Source organism: Mauremys reevesii, linkage group 3 (genome assembly GCF_016161935.1).
Source record: "Mauremys reevesii isolate NIE-2019 linkage group 3, ASM1616193v1, whole genome shotgun sequence".
Taxonomy (NCBI): Eukaryota; Metazoa; Chordata; order Testudines; family Geoemydidae; genus Mauremys; species Mauremys reevesii.
In genome coordinates, this window is record NC_052625.1 from 127526793 (window position 1) to 127548111 (window position 21319).

The following is a 21319-nucleotide window of genomic DNA, read 5'->3' on the forward strand; positions in this document are numbered from 1 at the left end:
ACCAGTACATTGCCTCCCCCTCACACAGTTGGACAGAGAAGGGCAGAATGATATATGGACTGGATGCAGCCTTGGCTTTGCCCACTCAACATACTGACCGGCGTAGCTGTACCATTGTGTTGGGGAATATACTGTGCCAAGTATGGAGCCAGTGCAGTTTTCACCCTTCCTTGGGCAGCAGGGAAACTTCAAGGCTATTATGACTCTCTGAGTATCTCACTATCTGGTTCATTATCTTGGAAGTTTCAAGACTAGAACTACATTTTAATCAGGTACAACCTTAGTCAAATTTATCAAGCAGCAAAAGTAAGTTAAAAGAGAGGCCTCATTTAAGTTACACCAGGGATAAATTTGACATAGCATTTTTGAAAGTATGCTATCAGGCTTTAAGTCCAACATTTTTCTTGACTTAAAGTTTGCTATAATCAAATGAGGCCTTGCTGAGGAAACAGTCCATCCTGGATCTGTCATACAACATGATGACCATGGCATATTTAAATCATTAAGAGGCACAAGAAGTTCATATGAATACCAAAGAAATGCAAGTCCTTCTTAGGCACATGGTCATCTAGCCTCCATCAGGGCAAGCCACGTAAAGGTAACATGGAACACAAAAGCTGTTTGACTCATCGTCAGGAGAAAGACAACTCAGAATTATTCCTGAATCAAGATATTTCCCAGTTGATATCAACGGATGTTGGTCAGCCCCAGATGGATCTAGTCACATCCAATGAAAATGCAAAGACAAGGCCCTTCTTCACCAGGGAAACCAGACAAAGATCAAAGGAAACGGACACTCTGTGTCATAAATGGCAGAATTGGTTTCTTGGACACCCCCCATCCCTCTTTCCCATTGTTCTGCTAATGGGAACTGTTATTCAGAAGATAAGAAGCAAGGAAGCATCTATCATTCTCCTCCTCCCTGATCAGTCACAAAGGGTTGTGGTTCTCAGACCTAGTGGAAATGTCACAGAGGTCTCCACTCCCTCTTTTCAGAAGACAAAATCTCCTGTTCCATGGCCGGCCCCACTCTTTCATATCAGCCCAGACTGCTGAGCTTGGCAGTTGAGAGGCAAACAAGATGGGATGCTCTGTAAAAAAAATAATAGGTTTTAGTCTCAAGCAGAACTTCTGGCTTCTCAGTTTACACGTGGGTTTAAATAAAATTTTCCTACTAGTGTCAAAATAGAAAGATCAGCCCTAGGAAACAAAATATTTCAGCTGTTGGTGACCCAAGATCCCCTTAATGCCAACTGACAGAGGGTTACAGGAATGTCCTGAGTCTGGTGCATACATTCTGGTTTACCAAAGAATGTCATGAGGTCTTAAGTACTGTAAGCTAACACAATGGATAACTATTTACATATGACGTCAATGGAGCAATGTGACATCAACAGGGAAGGAAACAAGCTATGGGTCTGTATTCAGAGATAAAACTTTGGGGAGTATAAGTAGAAGGCAAAGAAGACACCCTCTAATCCTGTACTTAGGAAGTAAATAAGCAGTGTGTTTACATTCATGAAAACAGGCTGTCAGCCAACCTTGGTTGAAAATGGTGCAGAGGAGTTTGGGTATGAAACAGACTTCTTTAGACAGGTTAACCTATAGGTTAAGTTTAGTCTCTAGAAAGTGTATTATGATTTTGTTTTATATGTAACCTTTTGTTCCCAATATCTTTACTCACTGTTGCTTGAATCTTTGGTAATAAACATCCTTGTTTTCACTATACATATATCTCAGTGCTGTGATCATACAAGCAGGGTACATACTGTTCCTTTGGGGACAGCAGTTCTGATATCACTGAGTATTCAGTGGAAAAGGAGCTGGACATTACAAGGGAATGCTTCAAAAGGACTTGGGGACTGGGCCGCATCTATTGTTAACCTGCAAGGCAAAGTAAAGGTTGGTGTTGCCCAGAGGAGAATACTTGAGGGGCTAACAGAGAGCTGACACACAAGTAAGCACAAACAAGACTCCCTCCCACTGGTGGCAGGGAGTAACAAGGTGATTCACAGTCCTGGGTACCCTGAGAACCATCGCACTGTTCTGGACCTAAAACTTCCCACCATCACATGTGACATCTTAACATTAAATAGTGACATAAATGTAGACTCATTAAAGACTCTGAAAGATCACCCGATAATAACTAGGTTCCTTAAAGCAGCTTCTTCTTCGAGTGCTGTCCCTGTGGCTGCTCCACTTTAGGTGACGGTGCGTCCCAGCACCGTTGATCGGAGATTTTCAGTAGCAGTGCCTGGTTGGGACGCACGCACTCAGTTGTTATCTCCCACCTTGTTGGAATCTTCCTGAGTGCGTGCGTCCCGCACCCTCCTCAGTTCCTTCTCAACCATCCTTGGCTGAAGATGGGACTCGGGGCAGTGCTGCCTTTCTTCCTTGGTCTCTATAGGAAACAGTAACAAAAAACATAGAAATAGTTATTAGTTACATCCCAGTTGTTTCCCTTCCTTTAGTATAGTTACATAGTTAGTTACTTAGTTAAAAAAAAATCACCTCAGGCTTGTCTTCTGTTGAGACACTCTCCCCTGACATTTCTAATTCATAATGCCAGGCGCTTCAGCATTCAAAAGGTGCGTTTCCTGTCAGGACTCCATGCCATGGTCAGATGGGCACTCACATTGTGTGAAGTGCCTTGGAGAAGCTCACGTCCCCGCAAAATGCCTCCATTGCACGACCCTCAAGTCTAGGTCTCGGTGTGACAGGAACCTGTGGCATAAAATGCTTCTAATGGAAAAATCCCTACAGCCGCTTTCGGAGATGGGGAAAGTTAAACCCGCTCCCACATGCTCCCCGGCCAGATCTGAACCAGTTGGGAGCATTGTTTCACCCTCCCTGGATCGGAGGCAAGAAGCACAACAGTCTCAGAGGAGAGACTTTAACAAGGGTAGTGGGTCTCCCACGAGATCCCTACCCTCTGTGCTGACAGCACCAAAGGCAGGTGCCTCAGTCTTTTCTAACGCCTCAGCTACTGCTCCAACAGAGCGCAGAGGCAAGGATCCGACCTCCCGTGCCGGGAAGGTTCCCTTGGCTCCGGTCCCCTCAGCACTAAAAACGCTGCTCGGCACCAAAAACAGCGCGCTCCTCCTTGGCACCGAGAAGAATGTCGGCACCGAGCCTGTCTTCCACCTGGGCAGGTTGACTTCATTCCTTTGTAAAATCATACTTCAAGGGGACAGACTCCAAATGAGGTCCAGAAACAATTTTAATATTACTAATTTGAGGGAATTCCTACTGTGCTATTTATCTTTCCTTCCTACTTTTGTCCAAATGTCTGACTGAGCAAAAGATTAAGTTTCCTTTCCGAGTCTGACCTTTCCTGCCATCTGCATCACTTAAGATAAGTGCTTTGTCTATATCAAGGCCCATGTATATGAAATATTACTCTTATATTCAATCTAATAATAAGTACAGAAACACAAAATTCAGCTTTGCAAGTACTTATCGAGTATGAAGATGTAAGGAGCATGACCAGGACTTGGAGTTCCATAGACAAGTCTGAACTGACTCCAGCATTTGCGGGGAGAGAGGTTTAACTCATGCAGAGAGGTGTAGTCCATGTCATGGACTGTGGGAGAGGTCATTCCCTGAAAGGAAATCATCAGCTAACAAACTTCACATGACAGACTATACCAAACAAATGATTTGTACCCCCACTTATGACTCTACAGCAGTGGCTAACAAACACTATTTTCAGAGCCACACTAGAAAAATTGAAGATGCAGGCACACAAAGCTCTTTTAGACACAATGCCGTCTAGGCTGAAATTACTCTTAAACAAAATGGGCATTTGATTTCTGTGCCGTTCAAAATACAGAGGGAAAGACAATTTTTGCTAAGCAGAATAAATAACTAAAATAAAAAGTGAAAAATTGCTTCTAGTTTTCTAAGGGCTTGTCTACTCGCTAGGGAACTTTTTAGTGTGTGCCAGCAAGATTAGTTTGCAACTCAGTGCACATTTGAATTCACACCCCTCTGATGCACATTGCTGCACCATATAAACCAGCCAGAAGAGGGAACTGCAAGAAATTGAGAGGGAATAATGATGACTTTTTAAAATTACTATTAAAAAATCCTTTTAATGAAATGGGTTTTTTTTCTTTTTGCCATTCGCTCACTGAATTTTCTGTTTGGTAAAAGATTACTGTAGAAGTACATCATCTTTATTTTTGTTTCCAATCAGATCGACAGGATTTATACTGGATGGTTTCCCTCGTACATTTGAGGAGGCCCAGTACTTATCAGAGCGAGGACTCTGTCCTGATGTTGCAGTTTTTATCCAAGTGGAAGAAAGTGACATTTGTGATCGGCTTCTTCCTCCACGTTTGAAAAAATGGAGGGATAGACAAAATAAAAAAATGGAAAATAAGAAGAAGCTGAAAGACATGAAAGAAAAAATAAAGGTAGGTTTTATTCTTTCAGTAACAAACACATTTTAGATTAGTGTTACAGGGAGGCTGACACCTTTGGAATGAAGGAGGCCTCAGTCGCCTGTGCCACCTCAGGTGGTCAATTAATAAAGTGGGGCAGCACCTGCCACTATAAAGGATGATGGAGAATCATAGAGGATAGAGGTCCTTGAAGAAAGGCTGAACATCAGAGGGATTTGCTGGCTGACCTCCCCAAATTGGAGAGCCAGAGCTGAGGGGTGGAGAGGGCTGAAGGGAGGGGACCAGTGAAGGAGTTTACCTCCATGCTGGAGAACTGGAGCCAGAGGGCTGGGGAGAGAAAGGGATACTCCCCAGGTAAGGACTAAGTCCCAGAAGAGAGTTGGCAGTGGTCGGGGCTCCACTGCGAAGAACAGGGATATACTACAGCTGGAAGGGATGGAGTGGCTGTCCTGGCAGAAGGATGTGAGGGGACTGAAGAAGAACCCAGGTGTGGTGGAAAACCCCAGAATGTAGTATGTCCTATGTTGACAGACTGTCTGTCATGGGATTTTAACAACTATGCACTGGGAGTGGCAGACAGACTTTGTTTTTGGACTTTTAGTATGGATTATTCGCAGTGTTATTGTAATAAACTGGCCCCTAGGAGGGGAATTATTGAGGCAAGAGAACCCGTTGTGGGGTTCTCAGGGACCTGAGAGGGGAAAAGGGATGTTAACCCCTGTTAGGAAGCCCACCCACAATAGGACATTTGAGGATGAAGGGGAATCATTCATAGTTAGATTATACCATTTAGGCAGATCTCTGCATTGGGGGATGAAGCAGAACTTCATAGTGCTACGGGGAGCACCAGGAGGCAAGTAGAACAATTCTGAAGTGGTCAGCTTATACCATCCCCCTGTCAGGCCTTAGTTACAGGGGTCTATCCAGAGGAAAGGGACGTGGCTGGGGTTTTCCTTTGCCCTGGAGATCCTCGTCTGCTAGAAGTAAAAGTTCTGCTCCAGCAGTTGTCAAAAGTTAGAGCTCTGCTCTAAAAATCTCATCTTTGAAGTTTGGTGATGCAGTATTGTCAACCTCAAGAGGTCAAAAATCAGGAGGTTGGCCCCCAAAATCATGAGATTTTAAAAAACATCAAATCATGTTATTCTGTTCTGTCTTTTGACTTTTTTATTCTCATCTGCCAATGAGTGTGTGTGAAAATGTCACTGTCAGTGTGATAATTTCAGCTTGAATGCATACAAAAATGCATGCCTTTCCCATGTGTCACAGATGGAGACTTCGCTTTGGCTCTAATCACCAGAAATAAAGAGAATGGCCATCCATGCCCTATTACTCTCCAAACTCCTTCCCTTCTTAGATTATAAACTTTGATAAAAGAAGGGATGAATGTTAAACAGTTTGAGAACCTGGACCTATTTAGTGAATCGTGATTCACACTAGCACATAGAACTTATATTACTTTTCAGGGTTGATAAATTATAGATGTACATAGACTTTAAGGCGAGAAGGGACCATTGTGATCATCTAGTCTGACCTCCTGCACGTTGCTGGCCTGTAATAGACCCATAACCTCTGGCTGAGATACTGAAGTCCTCAAATCATGATTTAAAGACTTCAAGTTACAGAGAATCCACCATTTACACTTGGGAGGCTTTCCAGAACTTCACTACTTTGATGGTTAGAAACCATTGTCCAATTTCAAGCCTAAACTTGTTGATGGCCAGCGTATATCCATTTATTCTTGTGATAACATTGGCCCTTACCTTGAATAACTCTTCTCCCTCCCTGATATTTATTCCTCTGATGTATTTTTAAAGAACAATCATATTTCCCCCCACAACCTTCATTTGGTTAGGCTAAACAACCCAACCTCCTTACGTCTTCTTTCGTAAGATAGGTTCTCCATTCCTCTGATCATCCTAGTAACCCTTCTCTGCACCTGTTCCAATTTGCATTCATCTTTCTTAAACATGGGAAACCAGAACTGCACACAATATTCCAGATGAGGTCTCACCAGTGCCTTGTATAGTTGTAAAAGCAGCAAAGAGTCCTGTTGCACCTTATAGACTAACAGACGTATTGGAGCATGAGCTTTCGTGAGTGAATACCCACTTCATCGGATGCATGCATGGCTACCCCTCATGCTCCAAAACGTCTATAAGGTGCCACGGGACTCTTTGCTGCTTTTACGATTATACACGGCACTGGTGAGACCACAGGACTCTTTGCTGCTTTTACAGATCCAGACTAACACGGCTACCCCTCTGATACTTGTATAGTTGTAATAACACTTCCTTATCTCTGCTGGAAATACCTTGCCTGATGCATCCTACAATTGCATTAGCCTTTTTCATGGCTCCCTCACACTGGTAGCTCATAGTAACTCTGTGATCGATCAATACACTCAGGTGTTTCGTCTCTTCTGTCTCTTCCAACTGATATGTCCCCAGCTGCTGGCAAAATTCTTCTTATTACTCCCTAAGTGTGTGACCTTGCTCTTTGCACGATAAAATTTCATGACATTTCTAATACTAGATGTAACGGGGCGTGGCTCCTCTACCACCTTCTTCCCTGCAGAAACTGCATGGACTCCAATAGTTGTGCCTTCACTATACCCTTTTATTTTAAGTTCCCTCCACCATTTCCACCACAAACCTATGCAACAGTGTTTTACAGCACCACCTGTGCTTTTTGGCCCTCCCCGCAGAACCTGAGGGGAACAGAGGTCTCTCTCCCCTGAGGCATACATGTAACTGGGCTAACCCAGCCCTAGTCCCCTCTCCTGCTCTTGGCACTCTCTTCCTGCTTCTTTATCAGCCTTGGGTTGATAGGCTAATTGGCTCCTTATCCTATCCATCCATCCATCCAGTGAGGAGGGCGAGGAGAAAGCAGCATAACTGAAATGCTAAATAGAGAGGAGCGGAATCTAGAGGGTAGCGAAGGAGGAGCCTGGAACTAAGAGCCAGTGCGGGGAACTGGAACATGGAGAGACAGGATTGGAGGATGGGCATATAGAGATGAGGAGCCTAGGGAGATCCAAGAAGGGAAACTATGATGAGGATGGCCTGGAGAGGGCAGGCCCATCAAGGACTCAGGATTCAGGAGATGGGCAGGGAAAGAAGGATCTGAAACCACTAGAGCACACTCACCTCAGAACCTACAATAGAACCTGGAATTCCTTAGTTCTCTGCTGTCAGCAAATAAGCTTTGAATCCTGCTGACAAAATGTGTGCCTCATCCTCATTAGTTACTCTGTTAGTTCAAGTGGCACATGTCTGTGTTGTGGATCTAAAGATTCTAACCTTGTTAATGAACTATGTGGGAGTCATTATGGTTCCACATGATGGAATATTTTTTCAGGGTTTTTTTTTTAAATGTAGAAAATTAAATACACAAAACTTCATTAAAAGAATTACAATGTTGCAAAGTCAAGCACTTAAAAGGTAGGAATTAAGATTGACCATTTTTAATTGCATGATCACGTACTATTTTTCTCCATTCAGTGCACAGGCTGGATGGTGTTCAGAGAATTAATCAGGGTTAATAGTTAATGAGGCTGTTATCTGTATAACACTTGCTTCACTTGTTGCAGAAATTAGAAGATTTTTAGCAAGTGAGGCAGGAGACTGCAGGAAGAGGAAATATGGTTTTGTAGTTTAGGCAGTGGAATACTACCCTGCAGCTTCCTCCTCCTCCCTAATGCTGCCTGGGTCTAGCTGGGGGGCATTGAGAGAAACAAAAAAAATAGTGTCTCTACTCTCCGTTTAGGTGTCCAGCACCACAATGGCATACAACAGGTGGTAGTACAATAGCAGGTTAGCTCCCTGCCGCCCTAGATGGCATGCCCATCAGACAGAATCTTTGAAGAATGTAGCAGCCAAAACCTTAAAAAGTTGCTAGTGAGCATGTATAGACTGAGCAATAAAAGGCACATCAGACACTTAGCTGACCCCTTTCAGGTTCTTATTTCAAAGCATGGAAGCACTAGAGCATCTCAACATGAAGGTTGTAAGAACTTTTTCAGCGTGGGTGGAACATCTTTTTTCCCTAATATCATTCTCATTCTGCATTACCAATATCTGCCTCATTCTGCATTTTTTATAGCTGACCCATTTTTTTAACACTTTCCCAAAAAATGCAGAATGAGGCAGAGATCCAACATGGAAAATTGCAGCCTGAATTGTTACACTTCTTCAAAGTTATAAGCAACTGAAAACGGTCTTAAAATGGGAAATGTTGAGCAAATTTAACTTTACATGATACTACCAGCTCCATTCTTAATAAATACAGAGGAATAAATCCTGAAGTTCATACTCATTTTTAGACATGTTGATTCAATGAGAGTTTTGGACTGAGTAAGGATAACCTATGGAATTCACGGTTTGGTCCCAAATTAATAAGATTTTGGTTCTTTTTAGTATGTCACAAAAGGTGAGATCCACTTTAAGATCCTTGGATGAGAGGCGTTACAGAAATTCAAAGTATTGTTATTTTATTGAGTCTTTTTTTCTCTAATAGGAAGAGAAGATTGCCAAAAGAAGGGCAGAACTTTTAGCAGAGCAAGCCAAAAAGAAAGAGGAGGTAAGAATAATATAATAGAAAGAAATTTAAAAGTGGAAATATTTGATTTGATCTGTGTTAGGAATATCTAAAATGTCTATGATTATAATATCTAAGTGTTATTTAGAGTAACATGCAGTAGCAGTACTAGAAATGAAGTTGTCAGAAACCTCTCTTTTTCCATTATAATTTAATCAGCTATTTAAGGCATTTTACTATTGATTGGGAACAAAGCTACATATTGGAGACTTTCCACAGAATATTTATAACTGTGTTTTAAATTACTTGTAAACATGAACTCCTATTCAGCAAGGTAGTTAAGCACATGCCTATCTTTGAGCACATGAATAGTCCTGCTTAATTCAGGTGAGGCACATTTTAAGCATCTTGTTGAATTGAGGCTGTGATTACTCTGAAACATGAAGTTATCATACTCAACACAGTTACAAAATGTACTAGAGCTATATTCAAACTCTTTGCCTCCTCCTGGGTATTCTCAGGAATAGTGTCAGCTAACAAGCTTGTTTGTAACAAAACCCTGTCAAACTGCAATACCAAAGCATGCTAGCTACAGTGCATTAGAAAACAGTAATTAAAACACACTTCTGTTATGTCAGCAGAACCGTACTCTACAACTGCATTCAAGCCATGATAGGGTGCTTTTCTGTGTTTTCTTTCCAAATATTAATCTAAAAGTTACTTACTTAGATTTTTTAATTAAGACTTCCATTTTCAAAAAAATAAATTGGAGTTTTAGTTGGTTAGTACATGTCATTGTTTATAAAGCACATTATTAAAGGCATTTATGGTATTCTTCAGAAGTTTGGTTTTTTTCAACATTCCCAACTGTGCTCCCAGATTCAATGAACTTCTTCCCACTACCAAAATAACTAGGTACAATGATAAACAATGATAAGTGGCAAGGAGATGTGGAAGGGTGTAAAATACTTAGGTTTTTAGTTTTTAATAAATATTTTCTGATAAGTCTGCACTTCGATTTCAGCAGCTTTTATATATAAATACTGTATCTGGTTAAACCAGAAGCTTTATTTCAAGCTCAATTACTGTAAGTTGGTTAACATTTATGAATAGTAATTTGAATTTGATTAAAAAATTCGCAACAAAATTATAACAAAACATGAAGCTATTGCTGAAAATAAGTCTTCCTCAGAAGCAAACTTTTTAACTTCTCTATTTAAGCTGGTGTGTCTTAGTGAAATAGTGTACTCTTTCCCCACCTCTGCAAATCATCTTTGCAAATTATTGATAAGCTAAAACAGTGGACAAAAAAAGGGAAAGTGTGTGAGAGAAAATAATATTAGTTTCTTTCTTCTGAACTCCTGTACAGTAGGCATGAAACAGTTGAACATTTTATCTTTAGGCTGCAGCATATAGGGAAGAGGAGGAGGCTAGTGACGAAGAGGATGAAGATGAAGAAGATATTGAAATGATTCTTGAAGAAGAGTTCCCAAAAGAGGAAGAGGTAGATGAGGAAGAGGAAGAGCAGGAGGCTGATGCTGCTGAACGCATGAAAAACGAAATTACAGAAAAGTATGAAACAGATAGTAATAATTTACAAGGAGTACAGGTACTTTCTTCATTATCTACTTTATCAAATAACATGGCATGAGGCAAGAAGTGCTTCCAGTTTTATAGTTGATTTAATTTAGTTGTCAGATTTCAAAGTTATAGTATTTGAGATCTTTGTTTCCTTTTTATGAGCTAATTAATGCAGGAGGACAGACTAGATGATCATAATGGCCCCTTCTAGCTGTCAAATCTATGTCATGATTATGGGGTTGATTGCAACTCTGCCCCCTTTCTGAATGTGAGATAACTTTGCAGGATGACAGTTAAAAAAAGAACATATTATTCTTGTAAAAAATATGATACCAAATCAGTGAGAGATAATCAAAATTGAACCTTTCAATGTCTTTTATGCAGCAACATGTTTAGACTCCTTCAAGTACAATAAAAGGCTCCAGGTGGAGCTAATGGAATACTGCATGTTTTTTGAAGGTAGTATTTTTACAGCTCCACATTCCTCTCCCATTCTCACCACTGAAGTTTAGGAGTACATTATTTGTTTTATTAGTATCTTGATGACTAAGTTGGTCAAAAAGGAACAAGCAGATGAGAATGTTGGTAATTATTGTTTCAAGAGGTACATAGGCATCAGCTACTGGAGAGGTGGTTTGTGTTTTAGAATTTTGTGCTGCATAGCACCCTGCCTATGATGGGTTGAAGCAAAGACTCCAGAATGTAGATCTACATAAATAATAAATTTAAGAGCCACAATTACAGGTTAGTATTTTCCCCTTACTGTATCTAACTCTCATTTTAACTTATTCAAAATTTATTTTCCCATTATTATTGATACGCAAGAATTTTGTCTAAACAGCAGGCTTATTTATTAATAAATAATTTATTCTTCCTATCTTCTTCATTCGTTATTGCCACCACTGGGTACTGTGGCATCTCACTCAATTATGCAATAGTAAATTTTGATATCAAAACACTGGATAGTAGCCTCTCTAAAAGGATCAGACAGATGGAAGAGATTAATTAGAAAACAGACAATTTTTATATTGTAATTAAGTAGCTGATCTGTAATATGTGAGCAGAGGACAGTGCAATAAATCTGCTGAGGCTCTTTTGACTCCTCACTGGAAAGCAATTGGGCAGCTAGGAGGAGCAGGTCCCCTGCTATTTGGGAGGACAGTTGGAGGCCTGGTGGCAGCTCAGGCTAGGGTTCTGGAGTTCCCTGTGTAAAACTGACAGGATTCATATATAGTGTAGATAAGAATATGTTCATAAACAATCCACCAAACCTGGCTCCACTATATCAATTCTGTCAAGAACAGAAACTGACCTGCCGCAAGTCACGAAAATGGACCAGGAGGGACCGGGGAATCATTTTTTATGCATAGATAATAGCTAAATAAGCAATGAGGGTCAGGTAAAATAGAAAAAAATACATGACATTTCATTGGTTTTGATAAGATACCTTTTAAAAGTTCAGCTAAATGGAGTTAGAGTCTTCAAAGTTAATGGAAATTATAGTTTTCTGATTTTATTTTAGCATATTGTAATACTGTAATACAAATCTTAATAATGAAAACAGAGGGGCCAGATCTTCAGCTGAAGCTGAAGTTAGTTGAGGTACACTGATTTACACTAGCAGAGAATTTAGTCCAAAGATTACTAATAGTTAATAGCAGTTATTATTCATATCACCCTTCATTACAACATTTGATCACGTTTATGATTTTTGTCATACATTATTCTTTCATTATTCAGGAAGAACTTGAAAGGTTGCTGATACCACAAATCACCATCAATGGACGACGAAAACCTCACATTGTACATTACCAATTGTATAGCAAATTGAAGCATCTAGTAGAAAATCGAGAAAGCATTTTTGAGAAATGTTACCCAATAAGTTTGCCACTTGCACGCAAGATGTTGGTTCTCTCTTACAAACATCCCAGTTCTTTTGGTCAATGGGACCCAATCAAGGTAATGTAATTAAATGGCTGAAGTATACTTTCAGGAAGTAATACTTGTCTTCTTTATGCCCATATAATTAAGATAAAATATTATGAAAAGCACATCGCTGAATATTTTCAATAACCAGCACATACTATAAATAGCAAGAATTGGTCAGTTTAGTGTTGTGTTTTAAGCACTGATTAATGATATTTTGTAAGCTTTGTGGGAGCATTGAGCAGATGGAGGTTGGTGAATTAGTACAATCAAAGGTGGAGCTGAGCAAGAAAGAAATGTACGATACTTAGGACCCAGCAAATATAGGATAGCAAACAGGAAGTTTCTACAGCCTTGCAGGAGCAGCAGAGACAAGTAAAAGGGTTTTGGAGTTATGGGTGATTAACACAAAGTTCTGGTGGGTAATCTGTATGTAATTTTGTTGGAATGCTAGAAGTGCATCTTGGTTTTGTGAGTGAGTAAAAAACGAGGGGCAGAGCCGAGCTAAGAAAAGCCCAATGAACAGGAAACAACAACAACAAAGAAATTCCTGAAGATGGGGGAGTAGGAAGATACAGTTGGAGGAGTGACAGCTTTGCAAGTGAGAAGAGATTCTTACATATCTGAGTTTCCAAGAGTAAATCTAAGAGAGAGAACTAAGGAAGAGAACAATTTAACACCTGACACATGAAAAAAAATTCTGTTAGCAGAAAGAAGCAAGTACCAGACTGTCTTTAGATGGAATCAAGATGGTGTGTTGTCAAAGCTATAGGGTGCATGAAGTAAAAGATTATGACAATTATGGAGGAGAAAATAGGGGTGTTTTAGGGTCAGATAGAGATGAGTAGAATTAAGGATGCCAAAGTCTTCAGAAGGTATGAGATATGCTGATTGATGATTAAATAGTTATGGATCGGAAGATAAGACAAGACTATGGAGGAGATAATGGGTAAGAATAACAAACTAGAAGGAGGAATGTGAGCACCAGAAGTGGATTAAGGCAGAAACCTAGTATCCTGTGAAGCTAAGGCATGTGGTCTGAAGGGACCTGATGCACTAATGAGAAACCAAGAATCTGAGAAGGGTAGAATGTGTAGTATGGCAGTCTGTAGCCACCAAAGAGCAGTGTTTCAATATTATCCTCTGCAGATGCATAGCTCAGGAATACAGTGGCATTTCCATTATTGGTAATAGGGCCTAAGTATTACTGAACAGTGTAGCCTCAGTCAGTCAGTCCACAGAACAGCACTTGTTTTTAATTCAGATAATTATTCTTTTCTTTGTTCTTACCAGAAATAGAGTAATGTTCTGGCCAGTAAAATGGGTATAGAATTCTCTCTTATCCCATATACAACACTGATTCCATGGACAGACAGTGTTATGGTTACCCCACAATGCGACCAATGAGGCAATGACTTCTGAAACACTTCCTTGATTACCTAAGCCTAGGCCAGATATTGAGGGTTCCGCTCCTTTATTGATAAAATATCTGATAACCAGGCTCAATCAATTTATTTATCAAAGATACATCTCAGCAGAATACAGAAAGGTTAATACAGTATCAATCTCCAGAACAGTCTTGCATCAGTTACATTGTTACTCTATTACAAATTCTGAGCTTAATTTTGCTCATATTTTTATTCCCTTTTTTTATGACAGATAAAAAATCCACAGATTTTACACATCCTTTCTTATCTGGGGTTTGTGCATAACATTCCAGATGTCAGTAGACTGCAGAAACATCTACACTACTGTACCTAGCACACAGTTCATATCTGACAAACCTCAACAAAACATTTCTTCCATCTGACAGATTCTACACATATAAAGAACCAAAGTTACAACAGTTTAACTGCTAGTATATTTCTACAATAAAGCTTAGCATAAATACAAGGCATTTGGGGAGTACAGTTTATAGTTATACAACTTAGCCTAAATACAAAGCATTCTGGGAATATATAATATAGGCTAAAAGTCCTCCTGCCCCTTTGTCACCTTGATTCATAGCATCAGGACAACACCTTTGACAAATGCACATATGAAGCAAAAGTAAGAGCGTTCATAGGGGATATTATTTTACCACAACTTGTGAGCAAAAATAACATCAACAAAATCAAAACTACTCGTAAACAATCTAAGCCTTAAAGTAATCTTTGTCTATGTATTAGAAATTAATATGTCCAAGCTACCATCATGTAGTAGATCATCTAGAACCTTTTCTATTTTGTGCATGTCATTGCTAATCTGAATTATGTGAGTGTCTTTTTGAATCAGTGATGTTATTAAATTTAAGGTTAGTGGATCACTGTGTAAAGTAAAAACTGGTATGTATTTCTCAACCTCATGCTGATGATCACTTTGGATAATGGATTTATTGTGGTAGATGGGAACAGGCATAACTGACCCACATGTGTGCATGGGGAGAGAAAAAAAGGCATTCTGGAAGTACAGTTTGTATTTATATTATTTAGCCTTAATACAAAGTATTCTGGAAATATATGATATTGGCTCACACAGATCACCCTCATTCAGTGTGTTTGTTCTTGGACAAACTTCTGAATAAAAAGAATAATATTGTTTTCGCAAGCCTGTGTGTGAGGTTCATATCTCACCTCCTCTGCTCCTTGTTGGCAGCATTCCTTCCATTTTTCTTTATGCTGTACTCTTCCTGTCACAGCACAGAGAGCTTTGCAAGTGCCTTCAATGACTTGCCTGTATTCCACTCAGTTTCTGTCTGTTGTGTCCCTTACGGCAGCTCCTATATTGCATCACATCTTGATGCCCCTTAACTAATGTCCCCTCTACTGCCTTTCAGGCTGTCCAGTCTTACTTACATGATAGCTCTGCTTTCCCAACAGTTCTTCCCAGCAAGATGGTTTTTCAGCTTCCTCTAGAATTTGTTCCCAGTGTGAATATCAGATTCCAAATAAACTATCTCATTGTTCTTCCTCTCCGTCTGAATCTCATATCCTCCCTCAGACAAGAGACTTATCTAGAGCAGTGTTTTTCAATCTGTGGGTTGCAACCCAATACTTGGTTGCGGCATGTAAGGCGCTAGGTCACCTTGCTTTGGTCAGCACCACCAACCAGGACATTAAAAGTCCCGTTGGCAGTGCTGCCCAGCTAAGGTAGGCTAGAGCCTACCTGTTTCCACAGCACGCTGGGCCCCAGAAGCGGCCCACAGTGGTCCGGCTTCTAGGCAGGGGAACCAAGGGACTCCGTGCACTGCCCCCGCTCCAAGCACTGGCTCTGCACTCCCACTGGCTGATTCCCAGCCAATGGGAACTGGTGGGGGGGTGCCTGCAGGTGAGAGTCGCACAGAGCCATTTGTGCACCTCTGCCTAGGAGCCAGACCTGCTGCTGGCTGCTTCCCAGGTGCAGCGCGGTCCGCGGTGCACTCCAGCTGTGCTCCTGAGCTGCCGGAGGTAAGTCCGTGCCTGTACCCCAGTTCCCTGCCTCAGCCCTGAGTCCCCCCAAACCCAGAGCCCCTCCTGCACCCCAAACCCTCCAGCCCAGAGCCCTGACCCCCTCCTGTACCCCAACCGCCTGCCCCAGCCTTGAGCCCCCCCCAACCTGGAGCCCCTCTGCATCCGAAACCCCTCATCTCTGGCCCCAGCCCAGAGTCCTGACCCCTTCTTGCACCACAACCTTGTGCCCCATCCCAGAGCCCCTTCCCACACCCTGAACCTCTCATTCCTGGCCCCACCCCAAAACCCTCACCCCCACACCCCAACCTGAGCCCCTCCCATACCCCAAACCCCTCATCCCCAACTCTGTTGGGTGGTGGGCCTCAACAATTTTCTTCAACTGGGTCCCCAGAAAAAAAGTTTGAAAACCACTGATCTAGAGACTTACTTCACAGGAAGTAAGTGCAAAGAAGCATTCTAAGATATGTGAAGTAGCAATATGGTTATGTTTGTGCTTCTTTATGTATTATCATCAGCTGGGACAGTTGCTTCTCAGGATGCCTCCTTTGAGTTCAAGGCCTTACTAGTAATGTGATAAGGTTGGACCTCCTGAGGATACTGCTTGCTACATCCATTGTCTGTCTGTGACTCCACTGTCATAAGAGGGGAGAGGAAAAGATGTATGACAAAGGAGAATTACTTACTGATAATTTTGTTTGTCATAGAGTCCTCTTCTCTCATCCTACATGCCTCCCTCCTCCCCTTTGGATGGTATGCCACTGCTTGTATATTATTATTTCTCTCACTGTCTTGTATATCCTATCCTCCTTTCTGCCCCTGGAAGTTTCTCTAGCTCAGGGATGGTGTTCTGTCTAAGGCTTATGTAATCAGGGGTAGGGTTTCAGAAATCTTTGCTTCCTTCAAGTAGGTATTTCTATAACCACTGCATCCATGAATCCACTATTGTAGGATGGGCGAAGAGGAGACTGAGAAACAGAAGTATCAGTAAGTAACTTTTTTCCATTTTGTATGTTACAGCTAAGTGAAGGAGATGTAATCAAACCTTTCCAAAACCAACAGACTCCAAGCTTGCCTGTAATCCACCGACAATATATTTATTTCTTTTCAAGTAAAGAAAATAAAGAAAAATTTATGAAAAATCCTATTAAGTTTATCCGTCAGCCAAAACCCAAGCCATCTGTGCCAGTTAAGATAGCAATTGTGGGACCTCCAAAATCCGGGAAAACTACAGGTAAGGTCCAGTATTTTCAAAGGGTAGGAGCTTCCCTTATAATTGGGGTTGTGTCTCTCATAATCTTAACAGACACTCATCTCTGCTTTAGTCATACAGTTGTATGATTCTAATGCTTGTTTTTATAATATTTTTTTCATTGGTGTTTTAAAGATACAGGGCTAGATTCACCTGTCTGCGCTAGTTGCTTTAGTAGTAAACAGTTTATTTGAAACTAGTGCAATTAAAAGAAAAAGAAACATAAAATTAATTCTTTTTCAAGTGAAGGTGCCTATGTGTGTTCCGCTTGAGGTGCACATGTGCTCCACATGCCTGAGACCAGAAGATTTTCGTTGACAGTGTCATTAGTCTGCACCTGTGCCCTTCTCCTCTTTATGCTCTGAACTGAGGGCATACGATACCATGCAAGCTAGGCTTCTCCAATTCCTTTCTATCACCCTTGGTCTGAGACAGACCTATTTAGTGGCTGCAGCATTAGCTAGCATTCTTGTTCAAAAACTGTAGTTAGTTGTACATAGTTTTAAAACCTGTTTTTAGATAGTTTAGATAGTTTCCAGTAGTTTTTAGACACGCCCAAAAAACTTCCCTTGTACATTATAATACAGCTTTAGCATTCCATCACACAGTAACTGCTACAGTGCTCCTAATGTACTGCTATAATTTACAGCCAGTAGGTGGCGCTGTGTATAATATACCTTACCTGAGCTGGCAACAGGCATAGCTGGGAATGTGTTAAAGCAGGGGTAGGCAACCTATGGCACATGTGCCAAAGGCGGCATGCGAGCTGATTTTCAGTGGCACTCACACTGCCCAGGTCCTGGCCACCAGTTCGGGGGGGCTCTGCATTTGAATTTAATTTTAAATGAAGCTTCTTAAACATTTTAAAAACCTTATTTACTTTACATACAACAATAGTTTAGTTATATATTATAGACTTATAGAAAGAGACCTTCTAAAAACGTTAAAATGTATTACTGGCACGCGAAACCTTAAATTAGAGTGAATAAACAAAGAGTCCTGCTGGCACAGCAAAAAAAAAAAAAGCGTGGAGTCCCAAAGTCCCGCCGGCAGAGAGAGAGGGGGGAAAAAAAAGAAGAAAAAAAAAACAGAGTTCTGCCAGCAAAGCGAGAGAGAGAGGGAGAAAACGGAGTCCCAGAGTCCCACCATCACAGTGGGGGGGGGGGAGTGGAGTTCCACCAGTGGAACAAAACAAAACAAAAAAAACAGGAGTGTGAAATATCAAGGCAAATTGTGTCCCGACCAAACATCGATCGGGACATGGGACAAATGCCTAAAAATCGAGACAGTCCTGATTTTATCGGGACATCTGGTCACCCTAACTCTGCACCCCATTAAAAGAGTGTCAGGAGCTCACAAGGAGCATGGTACTGATTTCCCCACACCATTGGTTCACCACTGACTGGTACCATTGACCAGTCAAGGCATAATAAAACCACCAGTACCACCAATCAATATAAAAGCCTCCTTTTCTGCAGCCCAGTATCTCCCCAATTCTAGACATCTGGGCTTCTCTCCTCTAATCTGCAGCTCATGCAAGCAGATCAAAGACTTGGTGCCACATGCCCTGGCTACGCCACCTTTGTTCCCACTTGCCGCCAGATTCTCTGTCTCTGTGGCAGCAGTCAGTTGGCAGTTACACTGTTCCTGCTACTTTTATTTCTACTTTTTTTTCTCACTTTTTTTCAGGAACTGGTGAGCTATTCTATTTCAGGCTTCTTTTCTCCTCCCTGGGTCAGTCTTATGTTTAAGTTTAATTCACCCTGAGACTCTGCTGCAGCATCTCCCTGCTGGCTCCTCTGCCCCTATCCATGCATGGCAGAGAGGCCAAGAAAGCACCAGATCAAATCCAAGCAGTGCTCTATTTGTGAGGCAGCCTTCCTGGGTTCAGAAGATGATAAGCTGTGCCCAGGCTGCACCCAGCTAGCTGACCCTAACTCTGTTAGTTCTTGCGGCTAGGAGTTGGACAGGCATATGGGATCCCCTACCCACCAAAGCGGCCACAATTCCAGTGTGGAAAAAATGGTCCAGGAAGCACAGGGTAGAGCAGGGAAAGTCTCTGAAGATGAGGAAAACTCCAGGCAGCTGACTCAGGGAGTAAGTCCCAGAGGATCACTGTAGAACAAAGAGGGGAGGCTTGTGGGACCACAGATCCTCACCCCTCTGTGTCTTAAAGTGGGTCCTGAATGCCCTTGGTAAAGAAGCAGGACTCTTAAAGAGCCCCCCCTTCCCAGTTCAACCAGAAAGACTCTAGTAATGAGTCTCTTCCCCTCACCCTCTTGGGGGAATGGGACCCAGCATGGGAGGACTCAGAGGGAGAACTTTCCAGAGGGCTTCAGGCACTATGGAAGGCAAACTGCAAAAAGTATCACCAAAGTGTCAGGGCGCTCCTACTCCTGCAAAGCATGCAAAAAGAGCAAAGATATCTAAAAGAGAAAAAAAGGGAAATAAAAGCACAGAAAATCCTGGAGGTACAAAGTCCTTGGATGCCTCTTCCTCCTCACCCACCCCTTCATTGAGGGCAAATCTACACTACAGTGCTGTATCAGCGCAGGTGTAGTGATGCAGCTGTACCACTGTAGCGTGTCTGGTGAAGACATGCTAAGCTGATGGGAGAGTGCTCTCTGGTCAGCATAATTACTCCTCAGCGAGAAGTGTAAGCTACGTCAGCAGAAGAGCATCTCCTGCCGACATAGCACAGGTATGGACAGTGTGAAACTTGCATCACTCGGGGTGGGGGGGAGCATGGAGGGAAGGGTTTCATACCCCTGATCAACATGAGTTAAATCAACTTAACTGGTAGTGTAGACCTGCCCTGAGGAAGGTGAGGTATCAGACTCTGACTACAAACAGGACCAAGGGAAAACACAATATAGGGTTTTTCCCTCCTGAGAAGTTTGAGGCCATGGGCAGAAAGGTTTGCTCCTTGATTCAAGTCCAACCTGAATAGTTTCCTGAGAGAAAGCCTCGGAGTAAATTTCTCTCCTTTACATTCTCTGCTGAAGCTATGACTTCCCCTGCACTCTTCCTTCCAGTATGTGATCAGGGATGATTGGAACAGATTGATACGGGCAAGCACATTAATAAAAATGACCTCCAGTTCTGTAAGATACAGGAATCAAAGCCCCTTGTCACTGAGATCCTGCAGGTAGACATAGCTTTAGCATCTCTAGCAAGGGATATGATCATTCCCTCAGAAGCGGAGTTCTACCCTAAGGAACCAACAGATAGAAAATTGGAGGCCACTTTCTAGAAAGATTTTGAGCCCTCCTTTGAGCCCTCAGAGCATCCCTAACAGCTATCTGCTTTGCAAGGGATCTGTCTTCTGACTGAAGGATCTCAGAACCCTAAAGGACAGAGATCATCCTGAATTTGGCTCCATTTTAAATAAAGTTTCCCAAGCAACAGCATTTGTAGCTGATGCCTCAATGGATGCAATGAAGCTCTCAGCTGGGGTAATGGTTTCCAGATTCATAGCCAGGCATCACCTAATGGCTCTAACCCTGGAAGGTGGATACACACTCTAAGAAGATCCCATGCTCGGCCAGATTTAAAGGTTCACTCTTTTTGGAGGGAACAGCTAGACAAGGTACTGGCTGACAATGCAGCAGAAGCCAAGCAGTTACTCCCATCATCACTAAGTGCTCTCAGGAGGGAATACAGACCTGCCTTCGGACAAAGGTGCTCCTTTTGTCTCTTGTCCTCACAGAGATATCAGTGAAGGGACAACAGATTCTCCAAAGGAAAATCTTGGAGCCAACTTTCATGGAGGAAGCTCTGCACCTCCCAGTGCCACTTTATGTCAAAGATTGCACAGGAGGCCTCTGGCCAGGGCTGAAGCTAGGAGGCGGAATTTCCATTTCACAAAGGAATGGTTTGCATCAACCATGGACACATGGATGAGGGAAACAGTGAGCCAGGGATACTCCCTCAAGCTGCAAGCTCCACCTCATCTGCTCTTCATCCAGTCTCCCATCTCCAACCAACCCGTAAAGTGTGATTTGCTCCAGAACAAAATATCTCATCTTCTGGATATTAGAATGATAGCATTCCCTCAGAAGATAGAGTCCTGGAGTTCTACTTCATATTCTTCATTGTTCAGAAATGCAACAGGGCAATCACAGCCATTCTCAATTTAGAAAGTCTCAACAAGTGGGAGGGTATGGTGGGGATTTGTGGTCCCACAAGCCTCC

The 21319-nt window shown here is 42.0% G+C and overlaps 1 protein-coding gene across 9 annotated transcripts in view; it reads left to right on the forward strand.

Annotated features, from left to right (window-relative positions):
• Positions 1-21319, forward strand: part of AK9 (adenylate kinase 9) — a 219026-nt gene that overhangs the window by 171206 nt on the left and 26501 nt on the right. For 6 of the 9 annotated variants that reach the window (XR_005595877.1, XM_039529143.1, XM_039529146.1 and 3 more), the window contains 5 exons: positions 4199-4418; positions 8922-8984; positions 10345-10551; positions 12264-12482; positions 16895-17108. Coding sequence is in view for 6 of the 9 variants with exons in the window: in XM_039529143.1 (XP_039385077.1) it covers positions 4199-4418; positions 8922-8984; positions 10345-10551; positions 12264-12482; positions 16895-17108 (923 nt within the window). In the remaining 3 variants the exon portion in view is untranslated. Of the gene's footprint in view, positions 1-4198; positions 4419-8921; positions 8985-10344; positions 10552-10907; positions 11298-12263; positions 12483-16894; positions 17109-21319 lie in introns of those variants that run through there. The other 3 variants (XR_005595879.1, XR_005595878.1, XM_039529147.1) reach the window with 2 other exon arrangements.